At 38.2% G+C, this 24,578-nt stretch overlaps 1 protein-coding gene across 3 annotated transcripts in view; it reads left to right on the plus strand.

The window, feature by feature from the left end:
* Positions 1-24,578, plus strand: part of LOC103037817 (rho GTPase-activating protein 26) — a 182,792-nt gene that overhangs the window by 65,198 nt on the left and 93,016 nt on the right. For all 3 annotated transcript variants that reach the window (XM_049466306.1, XM_049466305.1, XM_049466307.1), the window contains exons 2-4: positions 8,603-8,698; positions 20,484-20,545; positions 20,623-20,694. In XM_049466306.1, the coding sequence (XP_049322263.1) occupies positions 8,603-8,698; positions 20,484-20,545; positions 20,623-20,694 (230 nt within the window). The remainder of the gene's footprint in view (positions 1-8,602; positions 8,699-20,483; positions 20,546-20,622; positions 20,695-24,578) is intronic.

The raw sequence follows: 24,578 nt of genomic DNA on the forward strand, positions 1-24,578 counted from the left end.
GAGGAGAAGAATGACGGGGAATTCTGCATTCAGAGGACGCTAGAGCAGGGAAAATCCTGGGCCAGCCAATACTGACGGCTTATTTTTAGCTCCTGTCACTTCTTTGCTATCCGTCCTCCGGCCTCTCGGGAATTTCGAGTGCCAAAACCACAGCGTCCTCTTTTCTCTGCTGCTGCACACTTGAGAATAAACCCTTATAGTGATGAGACACGTGCTCAAACATGATAAATTGTCTGAGAAACATTTGCAAAAATCTATATTATTCAATACTTTAATACAATATTACAGTATATATATTGACTTTGGACTTGATAGAACACAGTGGATCAACCCCAGCAGATGACAGACATGTCTCTCTAAACCATCATGGATCATCAGTATATTTGCATTTCATTTGGAAATCGAGGGACCAGAGTTACACAGTCCAAGCTGCTTGGGATCTAATGTGAAGCTTCCACAATCAGTGATGGTTTGGAGAGTCATGTCTGTCATCTGCTGGTGTTGATCCACTGTGTTTTATCAAGTCTAAAGTCAGTGCAGTTTTGTTTTCCCAGAAAATCTTACAGCACTTCATGCTTCCCTCTGCTGACAACTTTTATGAAGAACTGTTCAATGTGCCAAAAGTACCAATTGGTCTTATATTATATTCCAATTTGAGTTTTCATTGGCTGTAAGCCATTATTACTAACAATAAAATAAATAAATGCTTAAAATGCTTAGAATATGATAAAAAAAAAATTTTATTCACAGGTTGCATGCATCCTGGCATATTCTCCTCCACCAGTCTTACATACTGCTTTTATGCCAGTTTGGTTTTCTGGTGCAAACAATCAAGCAGTTCAGCTTGGTTTTATGGCTTGTGATCATCCATCTTCCTCTTGATTATATTAGAGAGGTTTTCAATTTGGTAAAATCAAAGAGACTTTTTTTATAAGTGGTCTCTTATTTCTTTCCAGAGCTGTATATCACAACTCATACAGGTGTCATTGTTCTCAAGCTTTTCCCTGAAAGTAATAAATCATCAGTTTTTGACAAGCAGGGCTGTAATTACGTTTTAGGTTCTGTTATGGGATTACGTATTCTTTTGGCTCCACAAGCGTCCAAATACGGCCTTGTTTCTCATGTTCTGTGACAAGTTCACGTGTTTCGAGAAAAAGCTGCAAAAAAAAACCCCAAAAAAACGTTCAGGTCAGCCAACTCGCTGCCGAGTTGATTCATATTTGTTTCATTTGTATTGGAAAGTATTTACACATGGGGATTTGAGCATGCCTGAAGTGTGCTTTTGATTTGGCTGATTGTGAGTCATACATACATTTTGGCCAACGTTCTTCTGAGTGATCCCTCTGGTGATGAGAACAGCCATGCCAAAGCTCCATATTCGAGACCTGGGGCTTACACCAGGGCACTTTGAGGAATTAGGCCTACATCTCACTAAACGGTTTGAGGATTGAGTTTCAGTAATACTCAGAGATCTGTTTCAGGGGTCAAGTCCAAGGTCTAGAAATGCTTTAAACGGTGCCCCACATCTGCTGATCCAAACTGTGGAGTAATTTCAGTAATGATGAGCTGGAGCTGCTGCAGCTGCAGTGTTTATGTTGAAGCACCAACAAAGGCTTTTGAAGGGTTGTGCATTACGTCACGTTGGCACTGCAGTGTTGGACACACTGCTGGTCATTGCTCTCGCTGTGTTGTTTGGACCGTTCTCCGTGCAATTTGTTGGCTCACTTTTCCTTCTCTTCCCTCAAACATCCATCTCTGGTTATAGTTTGTCTTTAACACTTTAATATTTCCTTAAAGTTTCTTGGATGCAACTTGACTATTCAGTCTAAGAGTAAGAGAACAGCCTACTTCTAGGCTGATTCACTCCTAGCTAAGAAATATAGTTTATATACTGTATTTTATGGACTATAAGGCACACTGGATTATAAGGCGCACTATCAAGGAACGACTTTCACTGAATGTTCTGGTCTATTTTCATACATAAGGCGCATTAAGCGAATTGAAGTGTAGACATCCTTACATCCTTACATGCAAATCTGACACGTTCGTGCAGATTTCTCCTCTACAACATCCAAAAAATTTCGACTGTTTCTGTCTCAGGAAGCAAATCAGGTGCTTGTGCAGTCTCTTGTCAAGACCTGACTACTGCAACCAAACACCAAACCACTACAATTAATTCAGAATGCGGCCGCACGACTCTTCTTTAACCTTCCAAAGTTCAGTCATGTGACTCCTTTACTTCGTTCCACCCACTGGCTTCCTGTTGCTGCCCGCATCAAATTTAAAACCCTGACGCTGGCCTACAAGGCCAAAAAACGGACCAGCTCCTTCCTACTGGATGGCAATGGTCAAAGCCAGATCTGTACCAAGAGCTCTTAGAGCTTCCAGTACAGCTCGGCTCTTGATCCTAGTCTACAAACTAGCTCTGGATATTTTGAAGTAAGAACGAAGCACTGTTGTAAGTCGCTCTGGATAAGGGCGTCTGCTGAATGCCTTAAATGTAATGTAAATGTAAGTAAACAAGGGTGTCACCATGATTCCCTTGTAATGGGGAAGCTGGGGGAAGTGCCTAGGTAAACACAACTGTAATTCTTTAATACTCAGCCCTGGTTAGCAACGCAGTTAGCCGGGTTACCCAGCCACGGTTAGCAGCAAAGCCAGCCGTGGTTAGCTTCACTAGCCAACCCCGGTTAGCAGCACTACCCAGTCAGGGTTAGCAGCGCTAACTCCCTTATTTATCTCTGTAATTCATCAGAGTAGCTTTACTGTTCTAGACATGGAACCTATTCAATCCAATATCGGTGATATAGACCAGACCAGGGCGCAACTACATACTTTTTGGGGTGTATGCAAATGTAGTACCTGCGCGAGAGAGAGATACGTTTTGAAATCGTCAGCGTCCTGTCATTACTTTCCCACCGCGCTCCGCAAACCAGCAAGCTGATTGGCTGTTTCTCCGGAGAGGAAATTTATTTGGGGCTTTGATTTGGCACCCGCTCTAGTGCAGCGCCCCTGCATGCCCCCTTTTTGCGCCACTGGACCAGACTTATAGTAGTGTGAGAAAAGCCCATCTACAATTTAGTCATCTTAATCAGTTTACTTAGCACTTGCAGAAGTTTTCAGTGAGTAAGTGCATGCTGGTGATATTAGCTGTTTTATTATTATTATTAAAAAGTTGTTTGTTTGGAGATATTTAAGCTTGAAAACAGAAAAAGCACCAAAACAGTTACTTGTAAGGTGAAAAAAAGCTCATCTACAATTTAGTCAATTTACAATTTAGAAAATTTAATCAGAACGTGCAGAGGTTTTCATTGAGGGAGGGCAGGTTTGTGATATTATATGTTTTTTGAGTAAAAAGTTATTTTAGCTTGAAAAATGTCAAAAAGCAAAACAGTAAAGCCAGGGTGTAGAGATACGATATGCATAACCCATGTAAATGCATTTAAATGCATTCATATTTTTTGCTCTTTTAATGGGATGTGCTGTGTGCTCTATTCCAACCCTTTTGACCTTTGTGCTGATGTCAAATAGATGGATATTTCTTGATGCATTGCCTTCTAAGGGATTCAGAAATCATAGGAGCTCAGCTTAGGCTTGTTGCATTGAACGTATAGTAACAAACTACATGTTGATCAGATAAAACATTAATTATTTTGTGTTCAGGCTGTCTGCAGTGAAATTAATGTTATAGTAAATGTAAGAAACACTACATATGGATATTTTTACTCTCTCTAGTGTCACTACAAATACTCATAAGTATCAATATGCCAACTCTAACTGTGTTTCATGCACACAGAGGAGTTACCAGCACTTCCTGCACCTCCCAGCTCATGTATCAGACCATGATATTCACCGCCGCGTCCGTGACAGGAGCCTTAAGGAAGAATTTACCACATCTCAAAGTCCATCAGCCTCTGTTTTCACTGAAATCCATTAAACCTCCAACGCCTGCTGCTCTCTTTCCTTATTCCGCGCCAGAGAACTCAAGCTGGATTAAGTTTTTTTGCAGGGGAGTGCTACAAAGCCTCTGTTTTAAGGGGTGAATAGAGGCTGAAGGATTTGAGCTCATATGAGCTGTAGCATCCAGTCCAAATCTCCAACCTCAGTGCTTCTGCCAGTATGCAGGCCTGGAGTGCTAGGAGTAAGAGGCCTGGAGAACAGGCACTTTTGTGGTGTGTGGAGATGTGAATCTCCCACGTGAAAGAATACAGTGCATTTGATTTTATGGGTGTTAAAAATATCAATATATTGTAATATTTTATTATTTTTTTTGCAGTACTGTATCGGCACTCAAAAACAAAGTATTGATTAGTAATGTATAAAAAATGGTCTGTTCGAATTGCATGAAAATATATAGGCACATTGGTTGCTCATAATAGTTTAAAGATCTCATTTCATCGTTTTTTAAATAATTTTAAACTGTCTAGTTGTGGTCTCTAGTATGAATGAATGTCGTGTGAGCTGTTTTTTGTGAAAAAAAGTGCTCCGCTGATCTGGTATAACACTGCTTTAGTCCAGCTGAGGAGTGGGCGGGAAGAAACGATAGGGTTTCAGCTCTTGCTCATGAATATTCATACACGCAAACATATAGCCCTCTGATTGGCTAGCATCACTGCTGAAGCAGCGAGACGGACAACAGTTAGAAACGTTTATAAATAAAGACATTTTTACACTAATAATAGTCTTTGCTCTGTCGTATCTTACTTTACAACATGTGACATGCACTGATAGGTGCAGTTCAGCCACTGACCTAGTCTTAGAGTCTCTGTAAAATGCCAAATCCACCGGAGATCCTATGTAAACCTATAGTGACTTACACACAGAGGTGGGTAGTCCAGGAAGGAAGTAGAGAAAAAACTATGCGTTTCTGTTTTAATACAAATGTTATTGATCTGTGTCATATCATAGCATAGCATATTATCTGCATGTAAATGCAACATTCATTTAAGAAAAGAATTTTGTCAATGCTGATAGCATATAGTAGCACTCAAAAGTTTGGACACACCTTCTCATTTATTGTGGTGCGATTATTTTTTTTTCTACATTGGAAATGAATAATGAAGGCATCCGGACTATGAAGTAACACATAAGGAATTATGTAGTAAATTAAAAGTGTTAAACAAACCAAAAATACTCTGAGGTTGGTAACTCTGATTAACTTTTCCTGTGCAACAGAGGTAACTCTTGCACTTCCTTTCCTGGACCTGTCCTGATGAGAGCCAGTTTCATCATAGTGTTTTGATGGTCTTTGTGACTGCACTTGAGAATATTTTCAGTTCAAGTCCTTGAATTTTTTCGGATTGACTGAAGTCATATTTGAAGTAATTTATTCTTTACTTAGTTTCTATATGTTTTTCTTCATAGTTTGGATGACTTTAGTATTCATCTTCAGTGCAGAACATTTTTAAATAGTATAAAAAACAGTGAATTTAAGGTTTTCATTTTAAATTTGAATGGTAATGTACATTAAACTGAGGTTGACTTGTGCGTCAGCTACTGGAAGTTGGCTGACGAGTGAGATGTTCATGAAAGTAGACGGAATGTGGTGGAAAACATGAGAAAGAGGCATATTTTGTACAGATTCAGGAAATCGCTAGGCCTCAGTGACGCTAGCACATCAGCTGCTGGCAGCGTGAGGAAAGAGAGCAACAAGAAACCAACATTTCCAAAAGCACCTCCGGATCCACTGATCTGTGACCAGCTGAACTGTAGGGCTCTCGATACTAATGAATAGAAGCGTGGGGAGGTTGAACTGGTTGTAGGCCGCGGTCAAAGGGCAGACGCTTCCGGGAGCGTGATGATGCTAAACTCCATGAGGAGGAGCAGTTAACCATGATGAAGCACTTCCTCTGAACACTCATTATATGTGCTGATCATTTGGCTCTCAGAGGCCACACACTTTCTTTCCAAAACTAGCATGAAACAGTGCACGTCAGTCATGCGTCATATTCTGACTTCTTTCTTTAAAATGACAGCTGACAAAAAATCTAAAACTTTGCATAGTTTCTGGTTTAATCCAAAACTACACTGCAAAAAAATCCATTGGCAAAAACTAGACAAAATATATGCAAATTAAGACAAATATATGTATATTAAGCAAAAAAATCTGCCAATGGGGTAAGCTAAATTTTCTTAGTAAGATTTCTAACAAAAAACAATAGCAAAGTCTCAAAATGAGTGAAGTAACACCTAAATCAAGCAAAAAAATCACTGTTTTTGGACACAAGAATCAGAACAACTTGATTGCGCTTATTTTAAGTTCAAATTACTTAAAATAAGGTACAAATTCCAAGCAAGAATGATTAAGATAATTATTCTTAAAATTATAAATGTCTTTTAAAATGTTGTGAGAAGGAATTGCAAACATTATACAAAGTGGTACCATATTTTTCTAACTATAAGGTGCACTGGATTATAAAGTGCATTATGCGACACTAGTAAGGAACAGGGGTGTCGCCATGTTTTCCTTCTAATAAAGCATGTCTCACCACTGGGTGGTGGTAAATAAGCTAAGTAAACAAAACTGCAATTCTTAAAAAAACATTTTCTTATAACGTCAAACGATTTCTCGACTAAAAATTGTTTATTTGGGTGAGTAAAGTGCTTCTATTTATTTACAGTAAGCTTAGATTTCCAGGTTTCTCCAGCACTAAGGCTGGAGCATTAGTATAAGCTGCTAAAAACTAGTGCCAGCAGTTAGTGGCTAATGCCGTCCAACATTGCTACACTGAGGAACCCTGAGTTTTCTGGTAAGCCAGGGCGGCATTTGCAAGCAGTTTGTCCCATGTAGTAGCTTGTTTTAACACGGTAAACACACAGACTACAGTCTGATTTACTCACCTCTGAACGGCGAAAAAGCTAGCGCTTAGCACAGTTAGTGGGTAATGCTAAGGCTGCTTCAGCAGTGCTAGCCAGGGTTAGCAATAGGCTACAGGCTGATGATACTCACTTTTTGAATGGCAAAAGAGCTAGCGCTTAGCACGGTTAGCAGCTAATGCTAATGCTGCTCCAGCAGTGCTAGCCAGGGTTAGCAGAAGTCATTTTTACATTGAAAATTTAATATTGAAGACCACATTATAGTTTTACAGGAACACATGCCGAATTTTGCATTTTGTATACAAAAATGTGTTAATATGTTTTATATTTTAGATTCTACTAAGTATCACATTTAGCTTTGAGGACAGATCTGCACACTCTTGGTATTTAGTGTCTTCATGAGGTAGAGTCACCTGGAATAGTTTTCTCAGCATCTTGAAGGAAGTTCTGGAGGTGCTGAACAGTAGTTCCTGCTTTTTTCTTCACGCTGTGAAGCTCCAGCTCATCCAGAATCATCTCAAATCATTATCTCAGTTGATCAGGTTTAGATCAGGGCATTGTGGAGAACAAAGACTATTTTACTGTTTACTATGTAGTTTCATATGTGTCCCTTTATTGTTTTCATGTCTTTAATATAAATCTACAGTGTAGAAAATAAATTAAATAAAGACCTTTAAAAAAAAAATTGAATGAGAAGATTGGTACTGTACATTAACAAATGAAATGAAGTTGACAAGTCAAAACATGAATAATCAAGTCAAGTCAAGTAGCTTTATTGTCAATGCTAGAGGTGGGCGATATGGCTCTAAAATAATATCACAATATTTCATGGTATTTTCACGGTAGCGATACTTTTGGCGATATGACAAAACACTGAATTAGAAAAATTATTTAGAATTTTATGGCTAACTGAGATATTAAAAAATAATAATTTTATCAGATTTGTAACAGACGTCAATGATTTAGAATGTCATGATACGAGTAATGCACTCCAAATATCTCCATATATCCAGGATTAAAGTAATGATTAAAGTTAATGATACTGGGCAGATATAATCTGTGTCTAGTAGATATAGAATGGGAAATGAGAACAGTGTGAATTTTTCTTTTGCTAAAAACTGCAAAAAAGTAGTACCCTGATGCGATAATTAGGGATGGGTGATATGGCACCATATTTCAGGGTATAATATCACTCATATATATATGTCAATACTGCATATGTACAGGACATAAAGAGAATTAAAATGACGTTACTCTCCTTCCCAAAAATAACAGCAAGTACAGAAAATAGATATGAATATAATATGACAGAATGGGAGACACTATATGTACAATACAACAAGGACACAAATAGACATACGTAGACAGAACACAATAGTGCAGTAGTGATGGGGGGTGATTAAGATGGGATGACAGTACAAGTATAAACAGATAAGGATAAACAGTTAATACTAATAATAGTTAATACTCATCAGGATTTGGTGTATGTATAACAGCACAAACTGACTAAGCTTACTGTACACCAGCACTTTGTAACATTTTGCTTTCTGCATTTTTCTATTTCCTATCTGTGGTTCTACCTTCGCTCTGGTTCTCTGACACACAGAGTTTCAGAGATCATATCGTGTTCTACTTTCGTAGCTGCCAGCCGTGAGTAAGTGTGATGTATGAAAATGAACTGAAACCTATGTGGTTCTGACACCAACTCGAACGCATCTGTAAATGTGTGCTTCTTTCGCAGCCGAGCAGTTCTCTGTTTTAACACTTCTCTCCACCTGTTTTGCAGACTTGTCTTCAGCTCAGAGGAAGTTTGCCGAGTCGCTGAACGAATTCAAGTTCCAGTGCATAGGGGACGCAGAGACGGATGATGAGATGTGCATCGGTGAGAGATCACAACACTGTTCATTAGACTTGCTGTAATTCAATTTGAGCTCAGTTCAAAGGGACATACTGTACAGATTCATGTGTTCATTTGTGGAAGATGTGTACAAAGTGGCCCATTTAGCTTTGAACTGAAATTCAATTATAACTGGCTACATAACAGCTTTATTCAAGCAGTGTTTTTAGACCCAAATATATATATATATATATATATATATATATATATATATATATATATATATATATATATTTTTTTTTTTTTTTTTAATATATGCATCTACCTTGGGGTATGCCATATTGTATCGTACGCAATAATATAGTCAAGATTTCTAAATATCATTATTACAAAAAAAAATTCCCTGAAATATTGTGATATTAGTTTAGGGACATATGGGCAATCAGGGTTTAACTTTTTAGCTGTTTGTAGCAAAAGACAAAAATTCACTCACACTGTTCTTATTTTCCATAAAATATCTACTACAGTTTAGTTTCTCTGTCCGAACCCGACCCGAACCGAAGCCCGACTCGATCTTCCACCACTTTCCTTGGGCCGGGTTGGTTTAGAGTAAATGAAAGTAATTGTAAATGATGTTATTGCTATATATTTGCAGGGGTGATAGCGTTCCGGCGCCGCGCCGGAAATCCGGCGTAGCGTGGCTCTATAAAAATATATATATATATATATAAATAAAATAAATAAATAGAGCCGGTTCAGGTATTAAGTCCCGCCTCTCAGTAGAAACAGCCAATCAGCTTGCTGTTTTTTTTTTTTTTTTGCGGAGGAGCGGGGGAAGCCCCTCCCTTGCTGTGAGATTTAGCAGCGGGATCGGACGCAGCAGCTTCAGCTGATTTAAAAACAGATCTGGATATACGGAGATTTTTCTCAAAAAAAGATAACGGTAGGCTAAACACGTAAACTGTGATGATATGTTTCTGATAGCTGGTTAAAAATACACTTCTTGTATCAGCACACAGATTAAACCCACTGTGATTAATAAACTGCAGCTGTGTTAGTGAGTTAGCTTGATAGGGAGTCAAGGTTTTAGAAAATAAATAAACTATATATGTAATGTTCAACTTGCCCTGTACCTGATCAGCTAATCACTATTTCACATATTTCACTGTCGTTATTAGTTTAGGATTACAGGAGAAAATGAATATAGCTAATTAGCTAGAAGCCAGATAGTGGATAGTCAGAATTTAGTACAGTACTTTATGTTTGTAGTTTAAAGCAGTTTCTTAACCCTGATCACTGAACTAAAATTGTGTTTTCCACAATTCCACAATCATTTCACCTAGATTTTCACCTGATCTTGATTTTCACCTAGAGTGACAGCTGTCACAGTGAAAATGAAGCGGAGTTATGAAAGTGGTTGTGCTAAACGAAAGAAACGGGCAGAGAGCAAAAGAATCGCAGATGCACTGCCAAAATTCACCTCCTTTTTTACACCTCCTGAACCGATCAGTGTTTTTGGGGCCGATTCCGATCGCCGGTCGTCTTTCACCACGATGGGCCGATCGCCGATACCGATCTTGGGTGGGGCCAAATGCCACATTAATGCCACACAGGTGCCTGGCAAACCTGGCTGGTACAGATTCCCCTAATTACATCCACACCAAAGCAAACACTGGTAATTTACGCTGCTAATAAATAAACATGAATGTTAGTGACCAAAATAAACGCTTTTTAGGAGAGATATAAGTTCTGTGTAAATATTTATAAGACAATACCTGACAAAATCTGTTTTAATGACGTTAAATAAACATCACTGTGACAGCGCTAGTCGCAGTTTCACCGCAGTAAAGGACGAGGAGGTGAATCACTTATCTAACCAGCTTTTACTGATTTCTGCTCCAATAACCCTTTCAATAACCTCCAATAGCCTTTAATAGTCTTCAGTAGCCTTCAACAGTCTAACCTTGCAGCCGTGGTGTGTCCACTAAACTCCGTAGTTATAAACATCATGAGGTTAGCAGCGCGCTAACTGACCTGTTTTTAATGTAATCCCAGCAGTGCCTCCGTGACAACTGCTGCTGTTAGCTGCTTTGGCTGAAAGGTGAACTGTAGAGAGCTGTATTATCCGTTTTTAAAACCTTTTCCTACACAGATGAACTTAAAAAAAACGTGTAAAAAAAACGCTCCAGACTGGCTGAGCTGAGCTCTGTAGCCCGTGGCTGGGCTGTAGCTGTGACTGAGTAAAGACAGCGGGGGCTTGTGCTGCTGCAGCTCCCACTAGTGGTTGGATGAGGAACTGCAGCTTCCTGTAAGTGAGCAGTTTCACCGGTTTCACCAGTTTCATCCACACACAGCTCTGATAAACTGCTTAACCCTAAACTCCTGAATCAGATCGGCTAAAATCATAAGAATATCTGCAGAACAGTGTTAATATGCAGTAGAATATACAGAACAGTGTTAATATGCAGAAGAATATACAGAACAGTGTTAATATGCAGTAGAATATGCAGAACAGTGTTAATATGCAGTAGAATATGCAGGATCAGGGTTGAGAAACACTGCTGTAATGTGACTTCTGTTCATTTGTAGTTCACAGTAAGACCACATGTCCTGACGTTTATAAAAATCTCTATGAAACATAAAGTTACATTATTTTACACAAGGACACCATCTTAAGAAGAGCTCTCAGTAGAAAAATAAAAAATAAAAGTGCACTTTTTTTTACAAGAGTGGAGAAAATGTAAATATGAAAATGAAAACGTTATCTAAAATGTGTCACTTGACAATAAGGTTATACACAGACTATTAAATGTTTGAATAATGTGTCAACATTTATGCCTATGTTACGTCACATATGCAGTCTGTTGTCCCTCCCCAACAACCCCCTCCCCCCCCCCTCCTCACCCTGTTGGAACAGGAAAAAAAAGTTCAGGCTCAGGATTTTTTTTCACTATCACCCCTGTATTTGCTATAGGCTTTATGTTTTGAAAAATAGTTTGTTCAGAAAGTGTTTTATATTCTTAAAAAATGTGCTTAATCATATTAGAGTAAACGGGTAGGTCGGTTATTAATAAATATTTTTCTTAAACAACAGGTCTATGCTTCTTCAGTGTTGCAATGTTAATTAACTTCGTTCTGATCAGATTTCGCTCTTTCAAACAGCCCAAAAAAGCTTTTAAAAAGCTCAGTTTTAATGCTCTACTTAAAAAATGTTGGCTATAATGCGACCTCGGGTTTAAAAGGACAATTTATTGGTCGGCTCGAGCTCGGGCTGAACGTGCACGGGCTCAGGACGAGTCGGGCTGGATTTTTTGGGCTTGATCTAAGCTCTAATCTGTCCAGTTTCACTTACCGTATTCACCTAGTATCACGACAGATTTTGGATCAACTTCTGTTACAATTTTGGTGAAAATCTCAATTTGTGGTGTGCCATATATCACCTCATATGCAATTTATATTCATTTTGTTGCAGTAGTATATTCTTGGAATTTTGTTTTTTTATTGATTTTATTGAAACCCTGAAATATCGTTATATCATTTTAGGGCCATATCACTCATCCCTGTATCTACCACATGGTTGAGGTGATACTTTATGGTAAAATCAGAACACAAACCACAGATACACTGTATGATGTATGTTATGTGCTGTATGTTGTGCAAGTTACATAATTCCATTCACCCAAACCTCCAAAATGATAATATGCTGTAAAAACATGTGAATTACAAAATGTTTGTGAATAGTGGTGCATTTTCTAAAAGAAATGAAGGAGAGTCAATATTTTACACCATGGCTGTAGTATATATGTATAAATACACTGACAGGCCATTTAGTTAAGCCCCACCTTGTTTCTACACTCTTTAATGGTAAGGACCCAACAGGAGAGACCACCACAGAGATGATACTGTTTAGGTAGTGGGTCACTCTCAGCACTGCAGTCACACTGATTGGTGGTGGTGGTGTGTTCATAGTGTGTGTTGTGCTGATTGAAGTGGACAGAAGTGGACTGTGAGATAGCAGTGGGTTCTCTGCACACTGGTGTCTTACTTAAATGGAGATACACGCATTTAACTGGCATGAGATGATAGAGTTCAAAGAGTATGAACACTTTTGATGGCCATGTGTGCATTGATGTGTGTTGGCAAGAGTGCTGACTGATACGTTATCAGTGTCTTTATACTACAGACTGTATGATACACATATTGGTCCAAAGTTGCTTCAGACTGAAGTCCTAATTATTTGCCAAAAAACAGATATATATATATACCAAAAAAGAGTTGTTGGAATCAAATCAAACTTTATATAGTGTGTCTAATTATAATTGACACAATACAAGATGGGATGTGGTTGGTCATGAAGAGATACAGCTTCTCTATGGCATCCTATAGCACATTACCCACATATGTTGCAACTGGGCCTGTAGGTCCTGCACACTTGTAGTTTGTTGAAGCTGGCAACCCAACTGGTCCTATGAATGCTTGATTAGTGATACAGCTGGTGACTGGGCAAGCCAAAGAAGTGTTGCAATCAGGTGGAGACATTGCTACAAAACAATGTTTTTGCGTGTGGAGCATTATCCTGCTGAAAAATGATGGCTTTCCTGATCATCACACCTGCAGTTGGGGCAGTGTCCACCACAGCAAATCCTAATTTCTTTAGTCCAATTATTTGCCCCCTCTCAAAGTCTGACAAGAAATCAAAATGTCTTTAAGCAACATTGCAACATTTATATATTAGCCTTGATAGTTCATGTGATAGTACATTTAACAGTACAAGGTACCATATTTTTCGCACTATAAGAAACACTGGATTATAAGGCACACTCTCAATGAACGTCTATTTTCTGGTCTATTTTCATACAAAGGTTGCACTGGATTATCAGGCGCATTATGTGACACTAGTAAGGAACAGGTGTGTCACCATGTTTTCCTTCTAATTCAGCAGGTCTCACTGCTGGGTGGTGCTGGGGGGTAGCCAATTAAATTAAGCAAAGCTAAGATAAGTTAACAAAACTCTTAAAATTCTTAAAAAAAAAAAAAAAAAAACACTTTCAAGCAGCAGACTACCGTCTAATATACTCACCTCTGGTTCTTGGACCAGTTCCATTCGTAACTACAAGAACCGCAGTGCTTTTCAGCGAACCGGCCCGTGTTTCCACCAGTTAAAGTGGAACCGTCAAAACATCACATCAGTATACATACAGGCACTGTTGGCTGGTGTGGACGGAGTCAGAGAGTCAGGGTTGCACTGGTCCGCTGATGTGGCCGAATTCAGCCCCCCAGTCATCTGGTTGTCTGACCTACTGCTCAGCACGCTGTCCAGCACATCATAAAACACTGGTACACTCCCCCGCCCAGCTCCACTCCATTTTTAAGCTTTTTTTAGCCTGTTTATCACTTGCTCTTTTATGCGAACATATCCTGCCCGAGATATATCCTCCTCTAGTTCACCGTAGAGTTTCTCCTTCCTAGTTCTCCGAGTAAATACTGTGTTTCCTCAGCAGACCACCGTGCGTTCTCGGACACGCCCACAGATGTCGTCACGGTTCACGCTGAGGAACCTAGTATTCTGTGATTCCCGCTGCAAACAAACGTTCTTGGTTCCGGAACCTACTTTTGTTGGTGAAAACACGGCGAACTGGTTCAAAATTAGGTTCGCAAACCAGAATGGTGCCGGTTCCACGTTGGTGGAAAAGCACTATAAATGACGAAAGAACTAGAGCTTAGCACGGTTAGCAGCTAATGCTATTACTGCTTTAGCGTTGGTGCTGCAGAACTAAACTGAAACTCCTGTATAATGCTGTACGTCAGCAGAGTGGCTTTTCTGCGCCTTACAACCTGACTAGTAGAATTCATACATAAGGTGCACTGTATTAAAAGGCGTACTGTTGATTTTTTGGAAAATGAAAGGATTTTAATTGTGCCATATAGTGCGTAAAATACGATACATGTGAGCTATGGATCCTCCTAATGTTTTTTCCTCCTGCAGCTCTGAGGGAGATTTTACTTGCCGCTGTTGCTTACTGGGGGCTTTATGTTCTATATTCAATGTTTTGTCTAATTCTGTGTCCTTCCAAAAATCACGTTTCTGAAAAGCTACTTTGTGACAACATCAGTTGTAAAAAGCACTATATAAGTAAATTTGGTTGGATTTGATTTAGAGGCATGTCTAGCAGCCAACGATCTCTCACCAAGTGGTACACTACTCTAAAGTAGGCTCTGAGTTCCTTTTAACAGGGTAGTGAAGAAAGTACTTTTTTACCCTTTTCTGGTAAGACCTAATGGCTAATTCTAATTTTGTAATTCATTTTCTCCCCAATTTACACAACCCACTCATTAGGACTCCCTCTATCACTAGTGATGCCCCACCACACCATGAGGGTGAATACTAGAATATGCCTCCTTCGACACATGTGAAATCAGCCACCACATCTTTTTTCCAACTGTTGCTGATGCAGCATTGCCGAGTAGCATCACAACGTGCTCAGAGGAAAGCGCAGCGACTCTGTTCTGATAAATCAGCACACAGATGCCTTGTGCTGAGCGACATCACCCTTTGGAGTGATGTGGGGAGAGAGCACCATCTACCCACTCACAGAGAGCAAGGCCAATTTTGCTCTCTCAGGGCTCCGGTAGCTGATGGCAAGCTACATGAACAGGATTCGAACCAGCGATCTCCTAATCATAGTGGCAGCGCCTTAGTCCGTTGGACCATCGGAGCTCGATCATTTACCTATCTGCCTTAGAGAACACTGCATGCTTGGGTGCATTTATTTGCTTTTTCAATGAGTGTGGTTTTTGATTGCGTATAACGGCTTAGGTGTCCAAAACTGAGGCATTTTCTGTGGTGTTCTGTAATTTACGACTGTGGCTGCCATGGAAACCCAAGTTGAAAACCAGGGCTGAAGTTGTAGAGCCTGTCAGCAGTGACTTGCATAGACACCCTGTTCCAGTAGACCACATTTTTGTGAAATATAAATTTGTAGGTAATGTAGGGCAGATTTGTACTTTTCTATCTTCTGGTTTGTAGGTGACAGCATTAGAAATCTTATAAGCATGTGTAGGGTTTGGTTCTAATCCTAGTCTAACGCAGCATATTCTATTCAGTATGTTTATGAGCCGGAGTAGGTATTCCTTGGTTGGATTGGCACAGAAACCAGTGTAACCTATCCCAGATGCAGGCTAAAGAAGTGGTAGGTTTCCTCAACTATGATGGGGGCATTTTACTGTGTGTCTGGTCAAGCAATATTTTAACTTCATTTTTAATAATGCAGTTGAAAATTAAGTCAGTTTAAAGGATTTTGTAGTTCTGTGATTTCCTTCATGATGTCGTCCCTCCCTGTTTCTCTACATACTTTGTTATGCTCTTTTTACCCTGTTCTTCAGTTATCAGAACCTCCACAGAGCAGGAATTATTTGGATGGTGGGTCATTCTCAGCACTGGCAGTGCTGCAGTGACACTGGTGTGGTGGTGGAAGAGTATGAGGTGTTAGTTTGTTTTGTGCTGTTAAGAGTGGGACAGACACTGCTGGAGTTTTTAAACCCTGTGTCCACTCACTGTGGATCAGAATAAGAGGTAGCAGATGGTTCTCTCCATGTTGATGTCTTACTTACATGGAGATACATTCATTTTACTGACATGAGATGATAGAATTTCTTCACAGTTTCTGCAACAGTTTCTGTTAGCCATCCTGTTGTGCTTTTCCAATAAAAGAAAAATGGATTAGTTTGAAATTGAATTGTAGAGAAATAGGATTATTTCTTTACAGTGAATGTAACAGAATCCCGATTTGTAATGTCTTCAACATTATTCTAATTAGTGCTTGCCGTTTTTCACGATTAATATGGTTAATTCGAATTACAGTTTTAATTTCCAAAAAATTTACATACAGACATTTAATTTTTTAAAACTAAAATATTTGAAAACGCTCCTTAATTCTGAAGTGTTTATCCGTCTTACCAGTGCCTCCCATAGACTAATCCACGCATATTTTCTAAACATTTCCCTCTGAGGACTGAGCTCGGTGACATAAAGCATATATTTAGCTAGAAATAAATCCTATCATTTCTAAAAACTGCAGCGTCATCGCTCTCTGGTGTGGACATGAATGCTTGTTTTGACTCATTAATACTCAATAAATAGAGGCCATAATATCCCAGCACTAATTCTAGCTAGAGATGTGCTGATCAGTGATCCATGTTTTTTAAATGCAGATCGTTGTTTAGCTCGATACAGATAACAATATTGGGCGGGGACAAATGCCTCATTAATGCCACATAGATGTCATTTAAACTTGGTACAGATTCTCCTAATTACAGCCAAGCCTATATTGGAAATCTTAAGCATAAACAGAATAAACAGAAGAGCTTTACTCACCAAAATATATGTGATAATTTAAGGAAAAATATTCTGTGTAAATAGTTTTATGTTCATGTAGTGGGTACAGAAAGTATTCAGACCCTTTTTTATTTTTTCACTCTTTGTTTCATTGCAGCCATTTGTACACTCAGCACCCCATCTTGACAGAAAAAAAACAGAAATGTAGAAATTTGTGCAAATAAAAAAAGATTAAAAATGCTGCTGCGCTTCCATATTTTCAATGGAACGTGCAGCGCAGATGTGAGCAGTGAATGCTGCACATTACTACACGTGTAAACATCATGGAGCAGCAGAGACAGCGTTTGTTCATAGCTTATTTATCTGGCTAATATATCAGATTAAACTGCGCCTTATTAGCAGTTTAGCTCAATTAAAAGGAGTATATTTGATAGCTGGGTTGGAATAAGACAAGATCACATTTACACAACAACAAACTGCTCTAGAGTTTGTTTGGGAGCGGACTAAGACCAAAATCCATGTGTTGGGCAGGGGCAAGGCAGATTGTGGTGGAAGTTGGGGTCAACCTTGGTGCTGTAATTCATTTGTGTTAAAAAATAATAAGGCGTATATTTATTTCATATTTTCATACAGTATGTGATGTTGATTACAGGGAATAGTGTTCAAACAGTGCTCAAAATGTGTTTTTCCAGGGACTAGTTTACATTTTTAACATCCAGCACGAACCAGTATACAGACAAGACATGGAAAGAGTTGTTTATTTTTAAAAAAGAACAATAAGTTCTTAGTGCTTATCACGAAGCAGCAGTCTGACATAGTATGCTTTTGGTGAGCCATCGCTGTGCCGCCCAGGAAGCAGTGAGGGTTAAGGGCCTTGGTCAAAGACCCTTAAAAACTAGTTTTAAATGAGTGTTTGATGCAGAACCTGTTTGAGATTAAGATCCAGGAAATATTTGTCATTCCAGTCATATACAGTAGAACAAAAATACATTCCTATCTGTCCTTCTCTGTAACAACAACAGCAACAATATCAAGAGGATCAGTCCTTTCAGGCCAATATAAAACATATTTTCTTTATAGTGCTATCAGACCGTAATCAGAAAAGACAGTCAGGGCTCCAGAATAGCGTCATCCCAGGGCCGATAAAAATAGCACACAAGATAAATGAGATAAAAGCTGGTTGTGGACGCTTATGTGTTCGGTGAAGCTGGTTATAAGAGGTTACAAAAACAGAGACCGAGGCAGGAAAACATGAATAGGTCTCGTAAAGGTCAATATGGCTTCTGTTTACAGTTAAAATCCAACAAAGTTAACAAATCAGCTTGGCTAATTAGTTAGTGTGTTTTGTGCTGGTGCAAGTGGGTCACACACAGCAGTGCTGCTGGAGTTTTTAAACACGTGTTCAAGCCCTGTTATTCACTCTATTAGACACTCCTTACTAGTTGCTCCACCTTGTGAGCTGTTTTTTGCGAAAAAAAAGTGCCTCGTTGATCCAGGATAATGGTGCTTTAGTCCCGTGGAGGAGTGAGGGGAGAAACATTAAGATTTCGGCTCTTGCTCATGAATATTTATACATGCAAACATATCGCCTTTGATTGGCTAACAGCACTGCGACACCAGCGAAACGGACAACAGTTAGAAACATTTTTTAAATAAAGACATTTAATAAAGTCTTTGTAATGTCATATGTTACTTTACAACATGTGTAATGCCCTGCTAAGTGCAGTTCAGCCACTAACCTAGTCTTAGAGTCTCTGTAAATTGCCAAATCCACCGTAGATCCTATTTAAACCTATATTTACACATCGGGGTGGATTTTTTACTTTTAATTAGTGTAAACAGAACTGTTTTAAACACACACCTAGCTGTCTCAATTGTACTTCGCTGGTGGCGGTAGAATAGACAAATTCTAACCATTTGTTTCTTAGCTCTGAATTACTGGGTAAAGCATATAACTCTAATGAGTTATTTGCACAAATAACACAGGAATTAACTGCCATGCTGTTCCTAGCGCTGTTAGCTTCTATCTGACAAGACGTGCCTGCCTGGCTTTAGCTCTGCCTGTGGGCAGTCACGAGCCAAGGTGGGCGAGGCCATGAATACTAATTCACGGGTTGACGTAGACGCAATGCTTCTCCTGATCGACTTGTATTTCTGAATTTTTTTTTTTCTAGCTACTGTAGACAATAGAGGTTGAGGAACAGGTTAAGTTTCATGTGCAGCATCATATACAACTCAGAGACATCTATAGTATTTCACATAGAATTAGAAAAGGTGGATTTTAGCAGAAGGACACCTTTAAAAACTCCTAAAAAAATAATATATATATATAAATATATATATTATTTTTTTAGGAGTTTTTAAAGGTGTCCTTCTGCTAAAATTTTTACCACCTCCTTGTTTCTACACCTATTATATATATATATATATATATATATATATATATATATATATATATATATATATATATATATATATATATATATATATAATAGGTGTAGAAACAAGGAGGTGGTAAAATGCAGTGTATGTATATTTACTCATGTACATGTGTTAAACTGTTTCGAATTGGAGCGTCAGGATTGGCTCATTTGTTTTCTTACTGTTTTTTCTTTACTGTTGTTTTCAGACGTTCCTCTCATATTTTGAAATGGAAATCTCAGCTATCACTTTCGGGTAAACAGGCCGTGACTTGTTATTCAGTTGTGAACTCTGGGTGTGCTGTGACAGTTTTGCCTTGATGTGATATGAAGAAGAGTGCTGATCTTATTCTATCCTAGTTTCAAGTGTAGTAAGTGAGTGTTTAAACATGCTGATTCTGAATCCAGGATTTGGGGAAACAGTGTGTAAAAACAGGTGTTAGAAAAAGGCAGATTGGGCGATATACTGGCCCAAAAATTGTTTTGTGATAATTAATTGTGATAAACAATATTATTGTAATTTTAGGACCAATTAATGCCACTGATAGAATGATAATATAATATTGCATATTGCAAATATACTTAATTAAAGAATAATTATTTAGAGATTTCCATTGAACCCATTTACCTCAACCCAAGCTTTATTATTCAGTTATTCAGTAAAGGTGTGTCAATCTCGGTCATGTCATTTTCAGTATTTGCCCATAACCACAAATCATAATCCAATACTTGGCAAAGTTGTGAAAAAAAGAACACACCCAATGTCCGTTAACATGATACTTTTAGCAATATTTTGGCAATATAGTGTATTTGCTTTGGTATATTTGGTAAAGTCCCACAGAGTTCTATCATAGGGCCTATAAAACTGATAATCTATAGCAGTAGTATAGATTAATAACAGTAGTGAAAGTCAAGATATTTATGTGCTCTATTCATTAAACAAACACAGTGGGCAATATTGAGACCTGCAAAAGTTATTGTAATCATTAAAAAAAAAATCTCAAAAATTTAATGACAGTGTTTCCTACATTTAGCCTCTCAATATCTGCCTATTTTTGCTTCTTCTGTCCAACAGCCAAGTCACTGCAGGAGTTTGCTGGAGTTCTCCAGAACCTGGAGGACGAGAGGACACGGATGGTGAGTACGACCTTGAGCTCTTCTGCATCATCACTGACTGTTTATGAGAAAAGTAACTGTGTACGATGTTTCTCCAGATTGAAAATGCGGACGATGTTCTAATCACACCACTGGAGCGCTTCAGGAAAGAGCAGATCGGAGCTGCCAAGGTAGAACATCTTTTAAATGATCTGTTAAAAAAGTTTTAGGCTAAATAACAGTATTAGATCTGTTCCCTTTTGAGGCCTTGGTTCTTCTTTCAATATACCAATGATGCCCATGACTTACTTACTACTGGCTTAGGATCTGGACCTCTGTAAAGTTTCTTTGTAGCAACCCTGGTTTAATATAAATATTACTAGCTAATTAATTTGCCTTTTTTTAAATATTATAAAACATTATTGTTTCTTCTTTTAGCCATCACCAGTGTATACTAATTCTCTTGCAGCAGCTCAGGGGTTAAACTCGATAGTAGTAGCTAGGGGTGGGTATCACTACTGATTTTACTGTTTGATTTGATTCCGATTCACAAGGTCCCAATTCGATTCAATATCGATTAATTTAGTGAAATTTCAGTTACAATAAAAATTGTAGTTTGAACATGAAATGTTCACTTCCATTATTAAAATTAGAGTTTATTTTATGAAGACTTAACAATTCGTTTTTAATATAATTTACTCATAATATAATTTACTTTTTATAACTTTACTCAAAACATAACATGCTTCCAAAACATTAATGAGGCTTCGGAAGCCATCGTTTTTAACAACACTGTATAGATGTATATACTGACATTTTATTTACATAAAACAAAAACATAACATCTCTGAAACTCTGAAATGTACCTGTTCTCACTAGTTCAGATGTGACACTACAATAAGCATAGTGACAATAAAAAGACAACAAGCAAAATGAAAAATCTACAGTTATTCCGTCTAACATTTGAACCTGTTATACTGTACGGCCACCTGACACTGCTAGCATGCCAGCAGGTTTAGCTTAGCATGCTAGCAAGGGTTATCCAGGTAGCACTTTTAGCTTCCCTGGTGAAGCTTCCGGCTAACCGCTAAGCTAACAGTAGCTTCACCCGCTCAGGTCTTACTTTAAAATCAAGTACAGACGAAAACAACACTGGAAAACAACTTTAAACAATGTAAAATATACTAGTTTGATAAACACAGGCAGCAGTGAGAAGAAAATTACTTACATTTGTACAGAAACTCCCCTGCAGTGCCATGTTTTTAAATCTGAGTGCTGGAAATCTGAGCTTAACTGATCACCCCAGCCAGAAGGCGGTGCTCTAAAAAAAGGATGGTCTCGCGAGATAAAACGTGAAACGTAAGAACTGTATATAACTGCATATAAGGGGAAAATGGGCTAATTCTAAGGATTGATCTCAGGTTTATATAAATTGATATCGGATCATTTAAATGAAGATCGGTTTGAATCTAAAAATAGATTTTTTAAACACACCCCTAGTAGTGTCTTTATTTTTTTTAAGTTTTAACTCAACTGCCAACTAACTCTGAAGTTGAAGTTACTAAAGCTTACAGATCTCGAGAACTTACTACTTAGTTTCGCAGATAACGTAGCACAGTGATTACCTGTTCAGGAGGGAATTAGACAACTCAGCATTTGTCTTGTGTTCCTTCTGGGCTCCTCCATTCTGTCACCATCTCTCATCAAATGCATGGCTATAGTACGTACTACTCACGTTTTACTCTCATCTCTGGTCATGCATGAAGCTTTTTAGAACAATTCTTAAAGTACAGCATGCTGTGGTTGCCTGATATTTTGTTCTAGACCTGGCAACCTGGGGTGTGGAAATAGGACTAAGGAATGGCAGTAGTTTTAAAACAGACACAAGCAGATTTCTGCTCCCTAACGGTAACAGAAGAACATACTAGCTGAATTACTGCTGTCACAAAATGCCAGTAGGCTACTTAATACCTGATGATCTCATTTTTATTTGAATTGATATAGAAAATATAATATTTTAAAAGGTTCGATAGGCCAAAATAATCAAGGACAGCTTATTTAGAGTTGAGATTCTCTCCATCTTATTTCTTCTCGCAGTGTGTATCATCGCACATATTACACAACACTGCCATCTGTTGGTGCAGTACTTCCAATACACACACAGTGTGTGCTAAACAAGATTTTAATGTGCCTGATTTCACATTAACAGTAGTAGTTTTGCCCTGATCTTTCTGACAATACAAAAAATAATGTCAAAGTAGACATCAGAACCTGTGCTGATGTTCTGAGACCGCTTGCTGTGAATAATAAATAATAATTGGTAATGTATGAATGGAAATCAATTCACATTTGTGCAGAAAAGCTCTTGTGAGAAATGTGAGAAAGAGGGCGTAATGATATCATAGCTTTAGCACATGTTGGATCCCTCACACACACTCCCACACACCCCCAGCTCTCAGTTATTCAGTACAGTCTGTTTCTCACACACACCCTTATTCCCTGCAGTCAGCTCAGAGCTGTGAGCGGACACGCCTCTGTCTGCTGGAGACGTGCAGGTGGCTGGAGTTAAAAGGCTTATGCTCTAAAGAGACAAGAGAATAGGAAATGAGGAGAGGAAACGATTAGCGATCTCCTGGATCTCTGAGTGGTGCTGTGGAGATAACTGAGAGGAGATGAGTGAAACGGGATATAGAGGAAGTGTAGAATACTGTACTTGAGATTATAGAGAAAGCTCTGATTAATGTATCTAATACGGGTTCTTACATTCAACTAAAAGTAAGAACTACTTAAACTTATACAAGTAGCCCAGGAGAAAAAAACCTTGCTTAGAATTTAATAAAATAATTGATGTTCCAAGTATGGAGGTATCAAATTTACATGTTAAAAAGTACACTGACAGGCCAAAAGTCAATAGGATAGCAGTATGTAAATTGATCATGATAGGTTTCCTGTGGGCATGGCTTGGAAAAGCTCACATATGTACCTGGAATACTTTATAAAAGGCATTACCACCCATAGTGGACAGCACAATGGGTGATTATGGTAATAACTTAAATTATTGATATTTCTATGTATATTGTATTTCATAGATTTACTGATGTATTTAAACAGAAAATTTCATACATTGCATACATGCATTATACAGAGATTAAATATTTGAACTTTGGCATTGCTCAATACAAATACAAGGCAACTAAATGCATTTAGCAGGGTACCAGAAGTACAAAAACATTACTGGAATATGGACAGGACAGAAATATGAATAGATAACTACTGTGTAATAAATATGGTCAGTATAACAAGCTATATACAGCTCTGGCAAAAAAAATATGAGATCACTTTAGTTTCTAAATCAGTTTCTCTGATTTTGCTATTTATAGGCATATGATAGAGTAAAATTAACAATGTGTCTATCTGACTAATGTTCTAATCCATATTATGCCAAGAACTACTTAACTAATTTAAGGAAAAAATATATTAAGAAATAGGGGTGTGACGAGATCTCGCGAGATTAAAACGTGACGATATTTCTCGTCAAGCTTAAACCCGTCTCACGGGAAAAAAACAGTTTAATGTGGACTTTTTGAGAGGGATCTGGCAACACAGTAGCGATAGTAGCAAATGTGGTGGCTGAGCAGTGAGAGCAGCTCTCAGCAGAAGATGAACATTCGGGCATTTGCATAGAAGATGCTTCTGCTACTTTTAAGTTGTATGTCTGGCTGCATTTGGCTCCAGTGGAAACAATAAATAGTAACAGAGTGACCAACAAGACACAAACCATATATAAATACTGTAAGTATATCCTACACATGACTGTTTCATAGGCAGGTGTACTAATCCCTTAGCTCCGTACTGTATTTTAAAAAAATGTTCTGTCTCTGTTTGCACTTCAAGCATAGTCTTAATATGACTGGTTATGGTTATACATAGTTAAATTACAAGAGATTTAGGAGAAGAAAAAAAAAAAAACACAAACCATAGGCTTAATATGACTGGTTGTGGTTTGCACTTATTGTTTGCACTATATAAGACCTAGAAAAGTTTTATTTTTATTTTTTATTCTTATTCTTATTTC

The sequence above is a fragment of the Astyanax mexicanus genome, chromosome 17, assembly GCF_023375975.1.
Source record: "Astyanax mexicanus isolate ESR-SI-001 chromosome 17, AstMex3_surface, whole genome shotgun sequence".
In the NCBI taxonomy this organism is placed as follows: Eukaryota; Metazoa; Chordata; class Actinopteri; order Characiformes; family Acestrorhamphidae; genus Astyanax; species Astyanax mexicanus.